The 16,835-nt window shown below is 51.6% G+C and overlaps 1 protein-coding gene across 16 annotated transcripts in view; it reads right to left on the bottom strand.

Annotated features, from left to right (window-relative positions):
* Positions 1–16,835, bottom strand: part of TMEM108 (transmembrane protein 108) — a 351,011-nt gene that overhangs the window by 10,417 nt on the left and 323,759 nt on the right. For all 16 annotated transcript variants that reach the window (XM_070073068.1, XM_051835575.2, XM_051835577.2 and 13 more), the window contains one exon: positions 5,262–6,662. In XM_070073068.1, coding sequence (XP_069929169.1) covers positions 5,262–6,662 — 1,401 coding nt within the window. The remainder of the gene's footprint in view (positions 1–5,261; positions 6,663–16,835) is intronic.

Below are 16,835 nucleotides of genomic sequence, written 5' to 3'. Positions count from 1 at the left end.
AGAGGGAGAGCCCAGCTGTGGTACCTCGGGGCTCACTATCACGCTGGCACCACGGCCATGCTGCCACGCCACAACGGCCATGGCGGGGTAGCGGTGCAGGGCACGATTCCTCGACTGGCTTGACAGACGCTTTCTTAGAACTGCCCCGAAGGTCCAAGCGATCCCCACCCCCAAGTCCCTTCAGATGGCAGGCCTGTGCTGTCACCTGGGGCTCTCCCGCCTGCTCCATCCCCCCAATTATCTTGCAGACTAACCCTGTTTTGGTGCTTACCTCTTGAAAGACTTGAACTAACCTAGTGGACAGTAGTCCCATTTTACAAACGAGTGAAGACTGGGTCAATGTTTAAGTAATGTAAGTCCCGGAGCCAATGAGTGGCAAGAGCTAGAACTGCACACACAGAGCTGGGCTCCCTGCCACAGCCAAGTCTGTCTAAGCACACTAGGCTTCCTCTGCGTGGCCCGTGCGAGTTAAAATCAGGGAGGTTGGAGAGGACAGGGATCTACGATGTACTTCAGTTTGGCCCCTTGGCCATGGACTACAGGAAACCAGGCTGGAGGGCTTAATGCTTGGCTCCCCAGCCTGGCAGGGTTACTGCCTACAGAACATGGGCCATAGGCCCACAACATCATTTGGTCCAGCCGTGTCAAGGCAACCCCAGGTGGGGCTTGGAATTCAATCAATCTGTAGCAGGCTAATTTTTAAGTTGATAATTTTGTATGGCATAAATATCCAAATGGCCCTTGGCAGATAAAAGGTTCCCCAATCCTGCTCAGGCTGGACGAGGTTCCCACCCTGTGGCGCTGGCTGAGAGGCACAGAGAAGCGCTGTCAGAGGGTGTAGCCACGGTGGCACTCCCTGGACGACTCTGCCTTGTCCATCAGCCCCAAGGAGACAAGTCCCCTGGCCACACTTCCATCTGGCTTCAACGTCCTCTACTTTTGCTGGCTAAAGTTGTTCTGACCCAGGTTTTCTTCTGTAATTACTATAAAGTCACTGATGGCCTGTGAGTAAAATGGTTCACATGTAATTGAGAGCTAACACTCACTGGACAGCTACCATGACCAGCAATCTCTGGGCACCATCGAATGCTGCAATGATGCAGTGTCGCAAGAAGTCAGGCTGCTTGGGAGCAAGGGGCACGTGGACCCTCCCAGGGCCACAGAGAGGAGCTGTCCTGCTTCCGCCAGGCTCAACTCCGACTGGTGATCAAGAACACCAGCAGCCGGCCCAGCTTCCTGACGTCAGCCTCCGTAAAGCCTCATCTTCTGGGCGAAGACGTTTTCAAGAAGGGACGTGACACAGAGGCAAGGGAGCCTGCGGAAACCCAGAGCCTGTGACACCGTGAGCATGGCTGAAGCAGAGAGACAGTGAGCTCCCTGCGTCCTCACGGTGGCAGCAGAGACCAGCTCTGCTGAAGCGGAGCTGCCTGGAACCCCACCATCCCAGTTCTCAGCACGCCTGAACCACGTGGCTGGGCTCAGGAGACAGCGTTTCTCAGCCCTGGCACATTGACCCTTCCAGCCACCGGGCGGGCCTCGTGGTCTGGAAGGGGAGAACTGCAGCCACCCCTCCTCAGGCAGCCCTGGCCATCTGAACCCCGATTCTGGTGGCTGTGGAAGGCAGGGGCCAGGGCCAGAGCTGCTCTGAGCGAGCAAGGGAGTCTCTGCTTCTGTGCTGCTGCCAGCCCAGCTTCCTGAGACACCTGGGGAGCCAGCAGAGGACTTCAGCGCAATGCTCTTGGTCTGCCGGGCTTTAGGGTACACGGAGCCTCCAGGAGGGTCAGCAACTGAGGTCTGCCTGCCTGTTGACCAGATGGGGCTGGGCTGTGCAAGCAGCTAAGGGAGGCGGATATCTGCTGAGACAGCGCTACCTTAATGCCCACTTCATTGGGACCTTCACAAGGCTGATGAAGGGCCTACAGGTTTTGAGGCCATGGCCAAGGATATGGGACTAATGTGGAGGCAGCCAGGGCAGAGGCTGGGGCCTTGGGGAGCGAGGGTTTATAGACTCCTCCTGTGCAGGTGAGAGAAGCGCAGGACAGAACAAGCAGACGTGGGGGCTACAAGAGTTCTGTTTTCCTTGGGAAGCAGTGTGTGTTCAGTCCTTAGCACCTGAAGGCTCCTCCCCGCATGCTAGACGCTTCTCTGGGTATGGTTTCCCGCCTTCGCTGACAATTCCACAGACGGAACTGGCTTCCCAGCTTGGCGGCAAGATCTGATCTGTTCTCAAATCCATACCTAGCAGAAGGGCTAGGCAAGAAGTAAAAGTCATTTCAGAACTGCAAAATCCAGCTGGGTGTGCCCGCCGGAGCGAAGGCGAGGCCTGCCCTAGGGTCACCCAGCCCAGATGAAGAGCAGTGCTGGGAGCTGGGGAGTGAGCCACACGTCGACAGTGCCTGGCACACACTGCACACACTGGGCACTCAGGAAATTCGGCACTGAATCAACCAGATGTGGGACCCCCAGGTCTGGGCTGACTTACCGTGTGACCCCAGCAAGTCGCTCCCTATTGGATGCTGGCTGGAGCTACCCTTTAGCATCTTAGCAGTGTTTGCTTGTTTCTGTTTTTATTTTACTTAACTGGATGCAATAATAATAAAAAAGAACTCACTTGATAAATTAGAACATTCCAGATATGTGTAAGGAATGGAAAATTGGAAAGCTGTCTCTCATGCAGCTACTTCTCAAATAGGATCATTACTAATAATTTACTGGCTAACAATGCTACATTTTCTCATTATCATTCTCCTGCTTCAGAAGTGGGCAACCACAGTCCTAAGAATACATGTGTTTCCATGACAGACAATTAAGCAGCTTTCATCAAGAATGAAATCGGCAATTTGCAGACATTTTCCCTTTTTCTGAATCACATCCTTGAGCAGCCGTAGGCTGCCCACTGCAGACAGGAACGCTTGTTTGCTTCCCAACCTGAAGGAAGCAGAAGCTCAGAGAGGCGCCTCCTGGGAAGAAAGCAGACTCCGGGTTTAAAGTGGCAATCACGGCTCAGGTGAAAGGCTCAGACTCCCTGCATTAGAGACCACGGGACAAGGAGAGCTGGGAGATCTGCAGTCACAGAAGCCCCAAGGGGCTTCATTCCCTGGAGATGAGGGTGAGCCTGTGCTGGGATCTGACGCTGGCGCAGCAGACCTGACGCCAGCACGGGCCGTGAGAATGAGGCTGAGTGTCCGCCATCAGCTCCCTCAGCCACGGCTGGGCACAGGTGGAATGCAGCGTTCCCACACTGCGGAGCAGGGAGAAGGTGGAGGCGATTTGTGGGAGTGGGTAGACCCAGGGCAGAGCACCCTGTGCAGATGACTTGGACAAGCAGAAACCACCCTGGAGAGCCATTTCAATGCTTCAGGGATTATGCGATGGACTTGTGCGGTTTCAGAAAGCTACAAAGGAGAACTTACAAGGACACAAACTTTGGGCCTGAAAGAACTAGGTCACAACATGAGCTCCAGAGAGAACAGGCTGGGGCTGATGCTGTGGCGCAGCAGGTTAAAGCCCCAGCCTGCAGTGCCAGCATCCCATATGGGTGCCAGTTTGAGTCCCAGCTGCTCCAGTTCCAATCCAGCTCTCTGCTGTGGCCTGGGAAAGCAGTAGAAGATGCCCAAGTGTTTGGGCCTCTGCACTCGGGTGGGAGACCTAGCTCCTGGCTCTGGATTGGACCAGCTCTGGCCATTGTGGCCATATGGGGAGTGAACTAGCAGATAGAAGACCTCTCTCTCTCTTGCCTCTCTGTAACTCTGCCTTTAAAATAAATAACAAATTAAAATTTAAAAAAAAAAAGAGAGAGAGAGAATGGGCTGTCCAAGGAGCAAGGAGTTCAGGGTAGGGGTAGAGGATGTGGTTCACAGGGTGGCTTGATGGTAACTATTTGGGTGTGGAGCCGAGGAGAGTGAGGGTTCTGAAAGGTTATAAAAAAATAAGAATTAAAGACCAAGAACACAGGGAAGACATAAAAGAAGACTAAGAGATTAAACCAGACTCTTTATGGACACACCAGGGAGAACACCTCTAGACTCTTCATTCACAAAGCAACCATCTTGCAACGAGGTGCTGGTGGCCTTGTGAGAGCAAAACCCAATGCTGAGGCCCACTGCATCCAGCTCACGCCACCTATAAACAAACAAAACAGGTGTGGGGGTGCAGAGTGGTACAATGCACAGAACCTTCAAGTCTTTTTTTTTTTTTTTCTGACAGGCAGAGTGGACAGTGAGAGAGAGAGAGAGACAGAGAAAAAGGTCTTCCTTTGCCGTTGGTTCACCCTCCAATGGCCGCCGTGACTGGTGCGCTGCGGCCGGCGCACTGCGCTGATCCGATGGCAGGAGCCAGGAGCCAGGTGTTCCTCCTGGTCTCCCATGGGGTGCAGGGCCCAAGCACCTGGGCCATCCTCCACTGCACTCCCTGGCCACAGCAGAGAGCTGGCCTGGAAGAGGGGCAACCGGGACAGAATCCGGCGCCCTGACAGGGACTAGAACCCGGTGTGCCGGCGCCGCTAGGCGGAGGATTAGCCTAGTGAGCCGCGGCGCTGGCCAGAACCTTCAAGTCTTAATTTAACTGCAGGAATTATGTTTTTGCCAAGGCTAAGAGAACTTACCACCAGATGAAAGCTTGATCAAATAAATAACAAATTAAAATAAAAAAAAAAAAAAGGGAAAGAGAGAGAACGGGCTGTCCAAGGAGCAAGGAGTTCAGGGTAGGGGTAGAGGATGTGGTTCACGGGGTGGACACAGAGAAAGGAAGAGGAGATTTGAGGGAGGAGAGGAGAGAGAAGACAAGAAGGAAGAGGGAGAAGGGGAGAGCCAGGGGAGGGCTTTGCTGGTCGGGGGCGGCAAATCTGGAAGCAGACCTCTGACCTCTGGTGTCTCGGTACAGTGCAGGCAGTGCAGGCTGCTCCTGAGGGGAGTGTGGCAAGGTGGTGGCAAGAAGAGTGCCCTGCTAACAGACGTGTGCTCTGAGCTCCTACCCGGCCCTGCCTCCCACAGACTCTGGGGTCCCGAGGGAGCCAGGCCACTGCTCTAGCATCATGTGCTTTCTGCAAAGTGCAGGGTGGGATCAGACTTGGGAGCTGTGGCTGGATGACCAAGGGCATCTGAGCGAAGGTCTGGCCCCAGCAAGGGCTAGGGCTCGGGACCACTGAGGTCTCTGTCCTGCTGACCTTGCCTCCCGGGATGAGCTCAGTGAGGGGTCAGAGCTTGTTGCTGTGGCTGAGGCGGACGGGGGAGGACCGGCATGGGGGAGGACATGGCACTTACAGCAGGAAGATATGGGCACGCTGATGGCCAGGATCACCCAGGCGATGTCCATCTTGCTCAGGCAGATGGTGGCTCTGTGCTGGGGCTTGTCCCCTTCGGCCACATGTGAGATGTTCCCTGCGGTTCCAGGTTTCCAGGTCCCGGCGGGGACCAGGTGGTTGAGGAAGTTCCCTGTGGCTGTGGACACCACCGTGGAGAAAGGGCTGGATCCCCTGTTGGCCGCGGAGGGGGTGGCTGCAGCTTCCTCCTCAACTTGAGAAACAGTGCTTGCTGGGACCCCAGGGGGACGAGCTGGTGCCTGTGGGGTTGTGGACGCTCCCTGAGGAACCCCCTGGGAAGGGGCTGAGACACTGGCATGAAAGGCAGCCTGGGTGGGTCCTGTGGTGGCTGTGAAGAGCCCAGAGCTGGCAGACAGGGGTCTGTTGGTGCCAGGGGTGACAGTAAGCCAAGAGTCACTGCGGCTGAGGCTGTCCTGCATGTCACCACGGGGTTGATGAGAAGGCACTGGGGCAGGCTGTGGGTGGGCTGGGGCACCTGAGGCTGCTGTGGTGTCCGGCTCCACTCCTTGGCCAGTGAAGGGGGACCCAGGCCCCTGGTCTGCCCTGCTGAGGTCTGGCTTGTCCTCTGCAGGCATCAGGGGGTGGGTGGCTGGGGGCCACAAGGTACTGTTGGGTGCTGTGGTTGCAGCCACTGTCTGGGACTGCGGAGAAGAGGAATAGCCCCAGAGCGGGGTCCCTGGGGTGAGGGAAGAGGCGTCTGGTTCCACAGATCCCGTGAAGTTGCCTTTGTAGATCTGAAAGATCTTCCCCAGGGGCCGCTTCTGTCCCAGGTGTGTGGAGCTCTGGTTTCGTCCCCGCTGCCCTTCCTTCCTCCCAGAGTGGCTGCCAGATGCAGGAGGCACAGGGCGTGATGAGCTACCAGCCCCCCTGCGGGAAGAGCCGGGGGGCCTAGGGGGCCTACGGGTGGTAGCCCGGGGGGCCACTGTGCTGGGGTAGCTGGTGGCTCCTCCTGCTGGCTTTGTTGGCAGGATGGTAGGGTCAGCATTCCCCGGGGGGCGGCCCTCTGAGAGGGAGGAGGTGGTGGTTGTCATGGCAGCTGGAGGGGGTCCCGTGGGCAGGGCGCCTTCCGAATGGAGGGTGGTCGCTGTTGTCACAATGGCCGACGCGGTGCTTGCTGAAGGGTGCTGGTCTGGATGGGGCGTCGTTGTTGCCATGGGAGATGCAGCCTGAGAGGAGGGGTCGCTGGGCTGGGGTTTCAAGGTCACCATGGAGGGGTGTCTAGCAGAGCTATGCAGTGTTGTCACCACGGTGCCTGATGGGAGGGCTTGCAGAGATTCCCTGGGAGACGGTTCCTGGACAGCGGACACCAGTGCTTCAGTCAGTGCCAAGATCAGGAGGACGCCTTGAGAGGAGACAGAGAGAAGAGGTCAAGCACTGGGAGCAGCTTGTCGGTGAAGCCTTCCTTACCTGTGGCCCAGGAAGCCTTGGGCGCTCAGGGGAGACGCCGGGAGCCTTCCTATGGCCAGGCCGCTGCTCGCACTCCGCTGGGATGGGTGAGACCTCTTCGGTTGTCATCACTTAGCACCTGCTGGGAAGGAGACCTGCACCTCGGCCAGTCCCATCCTGCCCCAGTGCCCTGAATGGCATCAGCCCTTTACCCCGGGCGGCTTCCCAGACGGCTGGGGCTGGCGTCGGGGAGCAAGTTGTGGCCTTCACACCTACGTCCTCCTCTGCAGCAAGGCAGCATCCAAGGCCAGCCAGGCGCAGGGGAGCTGGCAGCTCTGTGTGAGCCACACAGGGCAGGATGAGGACGAGCTGGGAGGGCAGAACACTGTGCGCTTTTCCAAATCTTCCATTTAAAGGACTAGACCACAAGTGGACAGACCTCTCTTCGTTCAGGCCCACTCAGCAAACAATCCCCTCCACCCCGGAGGATTTTGCACTCATCCACCAACAACCCCAAAACAAGGCAACCCTAAAATAAGATACCTCAGTGGCCCAGGACAGTGACAGGCAGAAGGGGGCACAGAGCAGGGTGACCACACTGGGTGCCCACAAAGCATTCAGTGCAGAGTCTGGAATAAAGATGGGCTCTTTAAGTGCCTGCTGATCTTATGTTTTTATGCTGTCATTAACCGCTTTCCTTCTGGCACTCACGTGGCTGCACTCTTGAATCATTTCCATCGGTGATTTTTTGAGTCTTTTAAGCAGGAGGAGTCCTTTTAAATGTTAAAAACAAAAGCCATGCATTTCTGCATGATACTCAATTGTGTAGACTTTTAATGAGAAAATGATTAAAGACAAAAACCTATACACTTAAAAACATTTCTAAACCTGTGGTTTCCATTAATCACAGCAGAGTATGCCAGTATTTAAAAATAATGCCTCAGATAACACGAGGAGAAGGATCTATCCAGGATTACAGATTACAAAACTGGCTGTCACAACACATGGGTTAGGAACTACTGCTCTCTACTGCTGCAGAGTGGCCGGGCAGCCCTCCAGGCCTTGACCTGGACATGTTAACTGCTCATTGTTCACAGTAACCTCCTCCTGATCACTCAGGCCTCTCCTGCAGCCCTGCTCACCATGCAGACTATGGCCAGAGATCCGTCTCCACTAACTCCTTCAGAGCCTGCCTTCCCCGCAGACTCCAAGAGGACACACAGCTGACGCAGGGCTCTGAGCTGTGATTCCCAGGTGAGGCAGGAAGGGTCCTGGCAAACTAGGGAGCAGGTAGGGGGAGGAAATTCCCAGCATGCCTTTGACCCAAAGCCTAGGATGGTGCTTCAGCAGGCGGTGCAGCCCTGGAGTACCTGCGCACAGTAAGGTTTTTGTTACTATTAGTTGCATTTCCTGTGGCACTCTGGTGGCTGAACTCTCTGGGGGAAAATCTCTATTGGTGATACCAAGTCTCTCTGAGTAGAAGGAGCCCTTATGAATGCTGAAAACAGAAAGCACAGAGTACCTAAGGTAATCTAGAAATGAAATTGACACTCTAAGATGTGATGATTTTATGAGCAGAGAGCTGGATCAGAAATGGAGCAGTCACAGCCGGCGCCGCGGCTCACTTGGTTAATCCTCTGCCTGTGGCACTGGCACCGCGGGTTCTAGTCCCGGTTGGGGCGCCGGATTCTGTCCCGGTTGCTCCTCTTCCTGTCCAGCTCTCTGCTGTGGCCTGGGAAGGCAGTGGAGGATGGCCCAAGTGCTTGGGTCCCTGCACCTGCATGGGAGACCAGGAGGAAGCACCTGGCTCCTGGCTTCCGATTGGCACAGTGCGCTGGCCATAGCGGCCATTTGGGGAGTGAACCAACGGAAAGGAAGACCTTCCTCTCTGTTTCTCTCTCTCTCTCACTGTCTAACTCTGCCTGTCAAGCAGTCAGGACTTTGAACCAGGGCTCATGTGGGATGCCTGTAGGAGGCAGTGACTTCACCCACTGCGCCACAACACTAACCTAGGACATTCTTTTTGTTATTTGTGTTTAATATGTTTAAATGCTTTTTGAAATGTTTTACATTTCATCATCCACTTCAAAATGATAAACCCCTTGAGAGAAAAAGCCATGTCTGTTTGCTTTATCTCTTGTATCTTAACATAGGATATATTTTTTTTTTAAAAAAGAAAACTTGCTATTATAATCAATATAACTATGGCTATTAATAAAAACTCTCTACATTTCTTTAGTAAAAAAAAAAAGATGTGATGATTTTAAACAGCCCTGTCTCGACTGTTGAGGGACAATTTTTTTCATACTATTTTTTGAATCCTTTACTTAGTGTAGGGTTAATCTTCTGTGTATAAAGTTAATTGAAAATAGATCTTTGAAAAAAATAAGAAGGGAATAGGAGAGGGAGGAGGAAGAAGGGTGGAAGTGTGGGCGGGTAGGGTGGTGTGGGAAGAATCACTATGTTCCTAAATTTGTATATATGAAATGCATGAAGTTTGTATACCTTAAATAACAGGTGTCTAGGTTAAAAAAAGAGCTTATAAACAGAAAACATGGATTTTGCATGACAGTCATTTACTGAGAAAATGCGTAAGGACACAAACCTATAGATTTAGAAGTATTTCTATGTATGTGTCCCTCTCACCTCACCCTTCTATGTTAGTGGGTGGTAAAGGCAGAGGGGCTTCGGAATGAGCAGAGGCTGTGCAGCCCCCAAATCTAGGACCGATGATTTGCCCCAAACAGCATATTTTCTCAACTGTCACCAATGATCTAGACCATACACCAACAGTGCACTGTGCATGCTAGAGCCAGGCTCACTTTCACCTCACAAAGACTGGATGGGATAGGAAACTGAGGCTCAGGGAGATGACGTAAGATGTGCAAAGCCACAAAGTGCAAAAGTATGTGAATAAGGCCGGCGCCGCGGCTCACTAGGCTAATCCTCCGCCTAGCGGCGCCGGCACACCGGGTTCTAGTCCCGGTCGGGGCGCCGGATTCTGTCCCGGTTGCCCCTCTTCCAGGCCAGCCCTCTGCTGTGGCCAGGGAGTGCAGTGGAGGATGGCCCAGGTGCTTGGGCCCTGCACCCCATGGGAGACCAGGAAAAGCACCTGGCTCCTGGCTCCTGCCATCGGATCAGCGCGGTGCGCCGGCCGTGGCGGCCATTGGAGGGTGAACCAACGGCAAAGGAAGACCTTTCTCTCTGTCTCTCTCTCACTGTCCACTCTGCCTGTCAAAAAAAAAAAAAAAAAAAAAAAAAAAAAAAAAAAAGTATGTATGTGAATACAGGGCTGTGTCTAAAATGCACACACTTCCCGCCAAACACCACCAACGATACGGATGGACGAGGGGACGGTGCTCTGCACCCACAGAGGAAAGCAAGTGCGCTGTGCTCTGCTGGTGCAGGGTTACGTCCCACCACCCTGCGACAACCTATTCCTAGCGCTGGAGCCGGTCTCTGAGGGTTTGAGGGACACGCCCTCCCAAGTCTCAGTTGGGCCCACAAGTTCTTGGTTCAATAAGAGGGTTGTTAACACTGAATTGTGTCCTCCCTCCTCCCCCAAATTCCTATGTTAACCCCCTAACCTCTAATACCTCAGCATGGAACTGCACTGGGAGACAGGGCCTTTCTTAAACAGGGTAATTAGGGTAACGGGCTGCCAGGGTGGGCCCTAGTCCAGTCTGACTGGGAGCCCCTCTAGGAAGAGCAGATTAGGCAGACACACCAGGGGCCTGTGTGCAGAGACAGTGCCTAGTTCCGACAGCCCTGGAAGATTACCATGAGGGTGTTCCACTGGAGATCCCTTGAAAAGGAGACTGAGACTCACAAGTGATGTGAGGGTTGGCCATGGGCTGGATCCGGGAAAACCGATGTGAAGACAGGTTACGAACTCACTGGGGAGCTCACCGAGCACTCAGGAGTGGGCAGGCTAAGGGACAATATGGTTCACAAGAATGTCACCCCACTACGTGGGAGATCCACTCACAGTCTCTCTCTCTCTAGCCACCTGCAAAACCGATTGCAAAACTAGATAAAAGTCTCTACTGAGGTTGGTCTCCATCTCCTTTTTCCATCTCTCATTTCTGGGGGTACAAAAGGCCAGAACCCTGAGTTATTCCAAAGCTAACACAGGCTGTATCAAGGAGCCAGCTGTGAGGAGCACTTACCCAGAGGCTTCTGTCCCCACTGGGCAAGGCTGCTCCCTGATGCTTGGAATTCTCTTGTACTTCTCTGTACGGCTGAGTCAGAGAAGCTCTGGCCCAGGGAGCCGTCAGGTTGCACTGAGTCCAGCTGTTGGCTATGCCACAGCTAGAGGACTACTGGGGTGGAGTACCAGATGTATCCATACATACAGACCAGGGTCTGAGGAAAGCAGTGTCAAGGTTAGCACACCTTAGCACACAGGTTAGAGATATCTGCCTTGGGATAGGGGCCGCCCTGGCCCCCCAGTTAGTGCGGGAACCCCAGAGGTGGAGGGTAAGATGTGCAAAGCCACAAAGTGCAAAGTATGTGGATCCAGGGCTGTGTCTAGAATGCACACACTTCCCGCCAACCACACCAACGATGCGGATGGACACAGGGCTAAAACCCGCCCAACCAGGAAGCCTGTGGTAGAGCCCTTGCTTAGGACTGACAGTTCAAGTAAGTTGGTCTCTGTTGCTGCTGTTTTGTTGTCCTTGCTAGCACCCCCTGAAGTTATTTTCTTCTCAAGAACTGTAAGATTACCCCCTCATTCTCTTTACTTTGGAATAACCCTCTGTCTGGTCTACTGAATGGGTGCCACCATCCTGGGTGCCAGGGCTTTCCCCTGGAGCTGACACTTAGATGTCCCAGAGAAGCCCCAGCATTCACCTAACCCCATCCCTTCCTTTCAAACAAGGGGCAACAGCAGTGAAGTGACCTGTGCGAGAATGCACAGCCTGCGCCGCAGTCATTATTCCAAAGCAATTTTTCCTCTGTAACTTAAAAATCACAATGCAGCACGGCCCAAATACCTCCTTAACCTCCAGCATCACCTTCCACATGGCAATCAGACAAGTTTACCGCTCCTCTTTGGCACAAAAGGTTAACAACTGAGTGTGATGCATGCTGTCACAACAAAAGTGCAAGGCCTTCAACCCAGGCCTCCCCTAACACATGCAGATTTTCATTCAAGGCCCTTTGTGCTGGCCTATACAGTCCCCTCCCCACAATCTGGGGCTATGGCTTCTATGCATATATTTGCACAGATTTGCATAATGGACCCTAGAAGCTCTAATTCCAACTATGTAAGAGAAACTAAGACTAAAATCTAGCTTAATGCACTTGAAACAGGAAACCAATCTTTAAAACATGTTGGGATAAGGATGGAGGGGGTGCCACAGATTGATGGGTGCTCACTGTCTCAGGAGAGCTTCCCCTTACAGGGAATTCCAATGCACACATGATCCCAGGACCCCGGGAAGGAAAAGCCCCCTCCCTCTGTGCATTTGGTTGGCTGCCAACAGTCCATATTGGGCATAACGTTTGCATCTGGCAAAGCAAGGTAGGGAATTGGTGAGGAACCAAATGCTAATACTCTATACGCCTTGTGCTTCCTGCACACCACATGCCACTTTTAGGGCTAAGCCTGAACTGGCACTCACTATGTGAGCTGGCGAGGCAGACACTGTTATTAACTCCCTGTTGCACGTGAGAAAAAGAAGCCTGCGAGTCAAAGCACCCGGCCCACAGTCACGCAGCTGGGAATGGCAAACTGGAACCTGAACTCTGGCAATCTGGCTCCTGGGTCCAGTCACCCACTTGCACTTACCCTTTGCTCTGGCTACCTTCCCCAGGAAACCGCACATTTAAAAACAGTGACCCACAATCTTTTCAGAACCGATTTTCTATGTTGGTCTCTTCATTACTCTCTTACCTGTTTTCTTCCATCTGTATTCTAGGGCTGTGACACATGTGTTAAAATAACAATTTTAGGATTTTAGGGGACAGCACTGTCGTGTAATAGGTTAGGCTTCCACCTGTGGCGCTGGCATCCCATATGGTTGGGGTTTGGATACCAGATGCTCCACTTCCGATCCAGCTCTCTGCTGATGGCCTGGGAAAGCAGTAGAAAGATGGCCCAAGTGCCTGGGCTCCTGCATCCACGTGGGAGACCAAAAAGAAGTTCCTGGCTCTTGGCTTCAGACCGGCCCAGCTGTGGCCGATGCAGCCATACAGAGAGTGAACCAGCAGACAGAAGACCTCTCTCTCTATCTCTCCCTCCCTCCCTCTTTCTGTAACAATGCCTTTCAAGTAAATAAATAAATCTTAAAAAAAAAAAAAAAACAATTTTATCAATCTAATTTACTTTACATGTGGAAGAGAATACAATAAAAGGACTGCAAACTCCTGCTTTAATTTTCTTCTCTTCCCCAATCCTAGCATTTCATGCATACCATTTGGAAGAAGAAAAATTATACAAAGTAAATTTTCTCCTAAGATTGCATATATATATATATATATATATACACACACACAAACACACACATACACACGTTACACAGATAATTCATACAAATAGAGTTCTATCTCATTTCCTTATAAGTTAAATATCTTATTAAAAGTAGATCTTTTTTCTCTTTTAAAATAGGTTTCTATGGCAAGAAATTTTGTTCATTGCCTTTTTAAACCCTCGAAAAAGAGAATTCTAGCAGCCTGAGAGGTTTTCTGAGTCACTCACTGACACCAAGCGAGACAGCAGCTTGGAAATGTCCAGTGTTTGGCGTGGTGATTTTAAATTGGTTCAGCAAGTTCTGTGACGTTCTTCCACCAGCAGGTGGAGTCCATTCCCTGTCTCCTTGAGCTGAGCTGAGCCTTTATGACGGTATTGATGACTGAAACAAGGCAGAAGGGATACCACACATCTTCTAAGGCAGAAAAGAACACACAGCTTCCAACCCTATACAATTACCTTAGTTACCTTAGGTGCCACATGAGCAGACTGCATGGCATGGGACAAGGACACCCAAGGGTCACAGCTATCCCAGCCTCGGCCAGGGCAGACGTGAGGGATGAAGCACAAGATGACCTAGGCCTGGGCACCTGGATGACAATCGCCCAAGAGACCTCGAGTGACAGCTGCCTAGCTAAGCCCAGTCCATCCTAGATGGACCAACTGTTCTGGGTGATTTTTTTCTTTTTCTGCATCAACAGATACCAAGACTACATTGGTACAATGGTTTGAAATAGCCCCCAAAGTTTCTGAGCTAATAACTTGGGCCCCAGCGTGGTGGAGGTGGGAGGTAGGGCCTGATGAAACCACGCCCCTAAGTGCCTTGAATGCAGACGTTGGATGCCATCGGTCTCCCAGCCTCTCTCCCTTAGCTTCAAGCTTCCTTATCTTGCTTTTAGGATTGCAAACCAACCTCTTACTACAATTAGCTCTCTGAATCCATGAAGTGGTACCACCAGTCCCACAGATGCCTAATTCCCTTGATGCTTGGTCTTGTCCTGAGGGCTTTCTGCTTTCTTTCCTAGGAACCCAAGTACTTTTCTTTTTTTAAAGATTTATATATTTACTTCAAAGAGTTACAAAGAGAGAGAAGAGAGAAGAGAGAAGAGAGAAGAGAGAGAGAGAGAGAGAGAGAGGTCTTCCATCTGATGGTTCACTCCCTAATTGCCCACAATGGCTGGAGCTGCACTGATCTGATGCCAGGAGCCAGGAGCTTCTTCTGGGTCTCCCATGTGGGTGCAGGGGTCCAAGGACTTGGGCCATCTTCTACTGCTTTCCCAGGTCATAGCAGAGAGCTGGATCAGAAGTGGAGCAGCCAGGTCTTTAACCGGCACCCATATGGGATGCCAGTGCTTCAGGCCAGGGTGTTAACCCGCAGCGCCACAACGCCGGCCCTGGAACCCCAGTCCTTTAGCAAAAAGTAACTACCACCTTCATGTATCCTCCAGACTGAGGGAGTCCACTTTGCCATCATCAAAATTCCCTAGAGTACATAATATTGCTTACCTGTCAAAAACAGGGCCGTGAGCACTGCAGACCAACCAGGAACTTGGACATCAGCTGAACACATACCTCTTGGTCCCAGTTTCACTCTGAAAGAAGCTTTATCCCTAACCCCTCAGGGAGCCCATGGAACTGATAGCTGCCCAGCTCCACCACCACTTGATGTCAGTGATTGGCTTGCTGTGCATCCAGTGTACAGACCCAGTTTGGGGCTCTATAGCAACTTCTCCAACCAGTCTTGAAAGTTCTATATCACTAATAGTGGGTGTCTGTGTCCAGGGCACTGCCCTCACGAACAGAAAGAAGAGGCAGAGAAAAGAGAAGAGAAAAGAGAGAAGACAGAAGAGAGAGAGAAGTCTTCCATCCGATGGTTCATTCCCCAATTGGCCACAATGGCCGGAGCTGCGCCAATCCGAAGCCAGGAGCCAGGAGCTTCTTCCGGGTCTTATCATTGGAGAGGTTTCATTATCTCAGGAGTGGAGTTCCTAAAAGGATGAGCTTGGCCCCCTTTTACCTGTACACCTCTCTCTCTCTCCCCTTGCTTTACTCCCTTGTGCTATGGGATGACACAGCACAAAGTCCCTCACCAGATGTCAGCCTCTTGATCTTGAACTTCCCAGCCTCTAGAACTGAGGAAAATCAATCACCTGGACTATGGGATTCTGTTACAGTGCACAACAGACTAAGACAACTGGGAATTCAGCTCTGCGCCTTATTTCAACAACAAAAGGAAACAGTATCTACAGCACACCCAAATCTAGCTAATATGCAGTCTGTTTTCTACATGGGCAGTAACATACAATTTTGCCCGGAAATGGGTTTTTCTAATTTTAAGGCTATCATCTTGGTATCTAACTCTTTCACTTCACAGATGAGAGGCCAAGGACCAGGAAAGCGAAATGACTTACTTGGCCACACACACAGTACCTAACGTAAGGGCTGGGGAGGGATTCAGGCCAACTCACTGCCTGGCCAATCCCACTAATATTCCAAACTCAGTGTTTTTATACTCATTATGGTTTCAGTATGTTAGTATAGTCTTTCCTTTGAACTTCAATAATTCCATTTATTTAAAGATCAAATATAAACTCATAATTCACTGGAGCATGGTCTCCCTTACTCAGACATAAATATGCATCACTGCGTGTGACCTTGGCTTTTTTATGAAACCAAGGAGTTTCGATGCAAATTTTTGCTGTTTCCTTCTCCACAGTTAGCCACATTCCAAATGTTCCCTGTCTTGTTGGAGCTACGCCTTTGATCACACGGCTGAAAGACAAAAGGCTCCACTCAGTACTTAGAGTTAACCTAATGGGCTAACCTGACAGGTTCCAGAACAGGATGGTGGTTCAACAGCTGGACTGACAGCATCCATGACTCCACTGGGAATTGTTTCCTGGAAGATAACCTCGGAACCCAAGGAAGAAAACCATGGGAGACAGGGCCTCTGTGCCCAACACGCCCATGGCCTCTGACCAACACAAATGAGCACATACTGCAGCTCTGGGAGGCTGACTGCTCAAAACTTCATAACTCAAACATTACACACACATGTGCACATACAGGAGACAAGCAGGCATCCCCAAAAAGCTCATAGAAAATGTGCATTATCGTGGCTGACGCTGTGGCGCAGGGAGTTAAAGCCCCAGCCTGCAGTGCTGGCATCCCATATGGGCGCAGGTTCGAGTCCTAGCTACTCCTCTTCCGGTCCAGCTCTCTGCTATTGCTCGGAAAGCAGTAGAAGATGGCCCAACTCTTTGGACACCTGCACCCGTGTGGGAGACCTGGAGTAAGCTCCTGGCTCCTGGCTTCAGATTAGCTCAGCTTTGGCCGTTGCAGTCTTTTGGGAAGTGAACCAGTGGAATGGAAGACCTCTCTCTCTCTCTGGCTCTACTTCTCTCTGTAACTCCTCTGTCTTTCAAAATAAATAAAATAATTCTTAAAAAATGTGCATTATCTTTTAATTCCTTTTCCATTATCTTTTTGAAGTAGAAGGATCCTCAAACACGGACATGCATGCATTCTCTAACACACACACACACTCTTTACTGGGAGCAAGGAACAGGTAAGAATGACTAATTTGTACCACAAGTCCATCTTCATGCTAACAGAGGGTTAAGTCATTTTTCTAAGGTTAAAGGGGTCAGATGC

Source organism: Oryctolagus cuniculus, chromosome 4 (assembly GCF_964237555.1).
Source record: "Oryctolagus cuniculus chromosome 4, mOryCun1.1, whole genome shotgun sequence".
Taxonomy (NCBI): Eukaryota; Metazoa; Chordata; class Mammalia; order Lagomorpha; family Leporidae; genus Oryctolagus; species Oryctolagus cuniculus.
The sequence above is the reverse complement of the archived record's forward strand: the minus strand, read 5'-3'. Positions and strand labels throughout refer to the sequence as shown.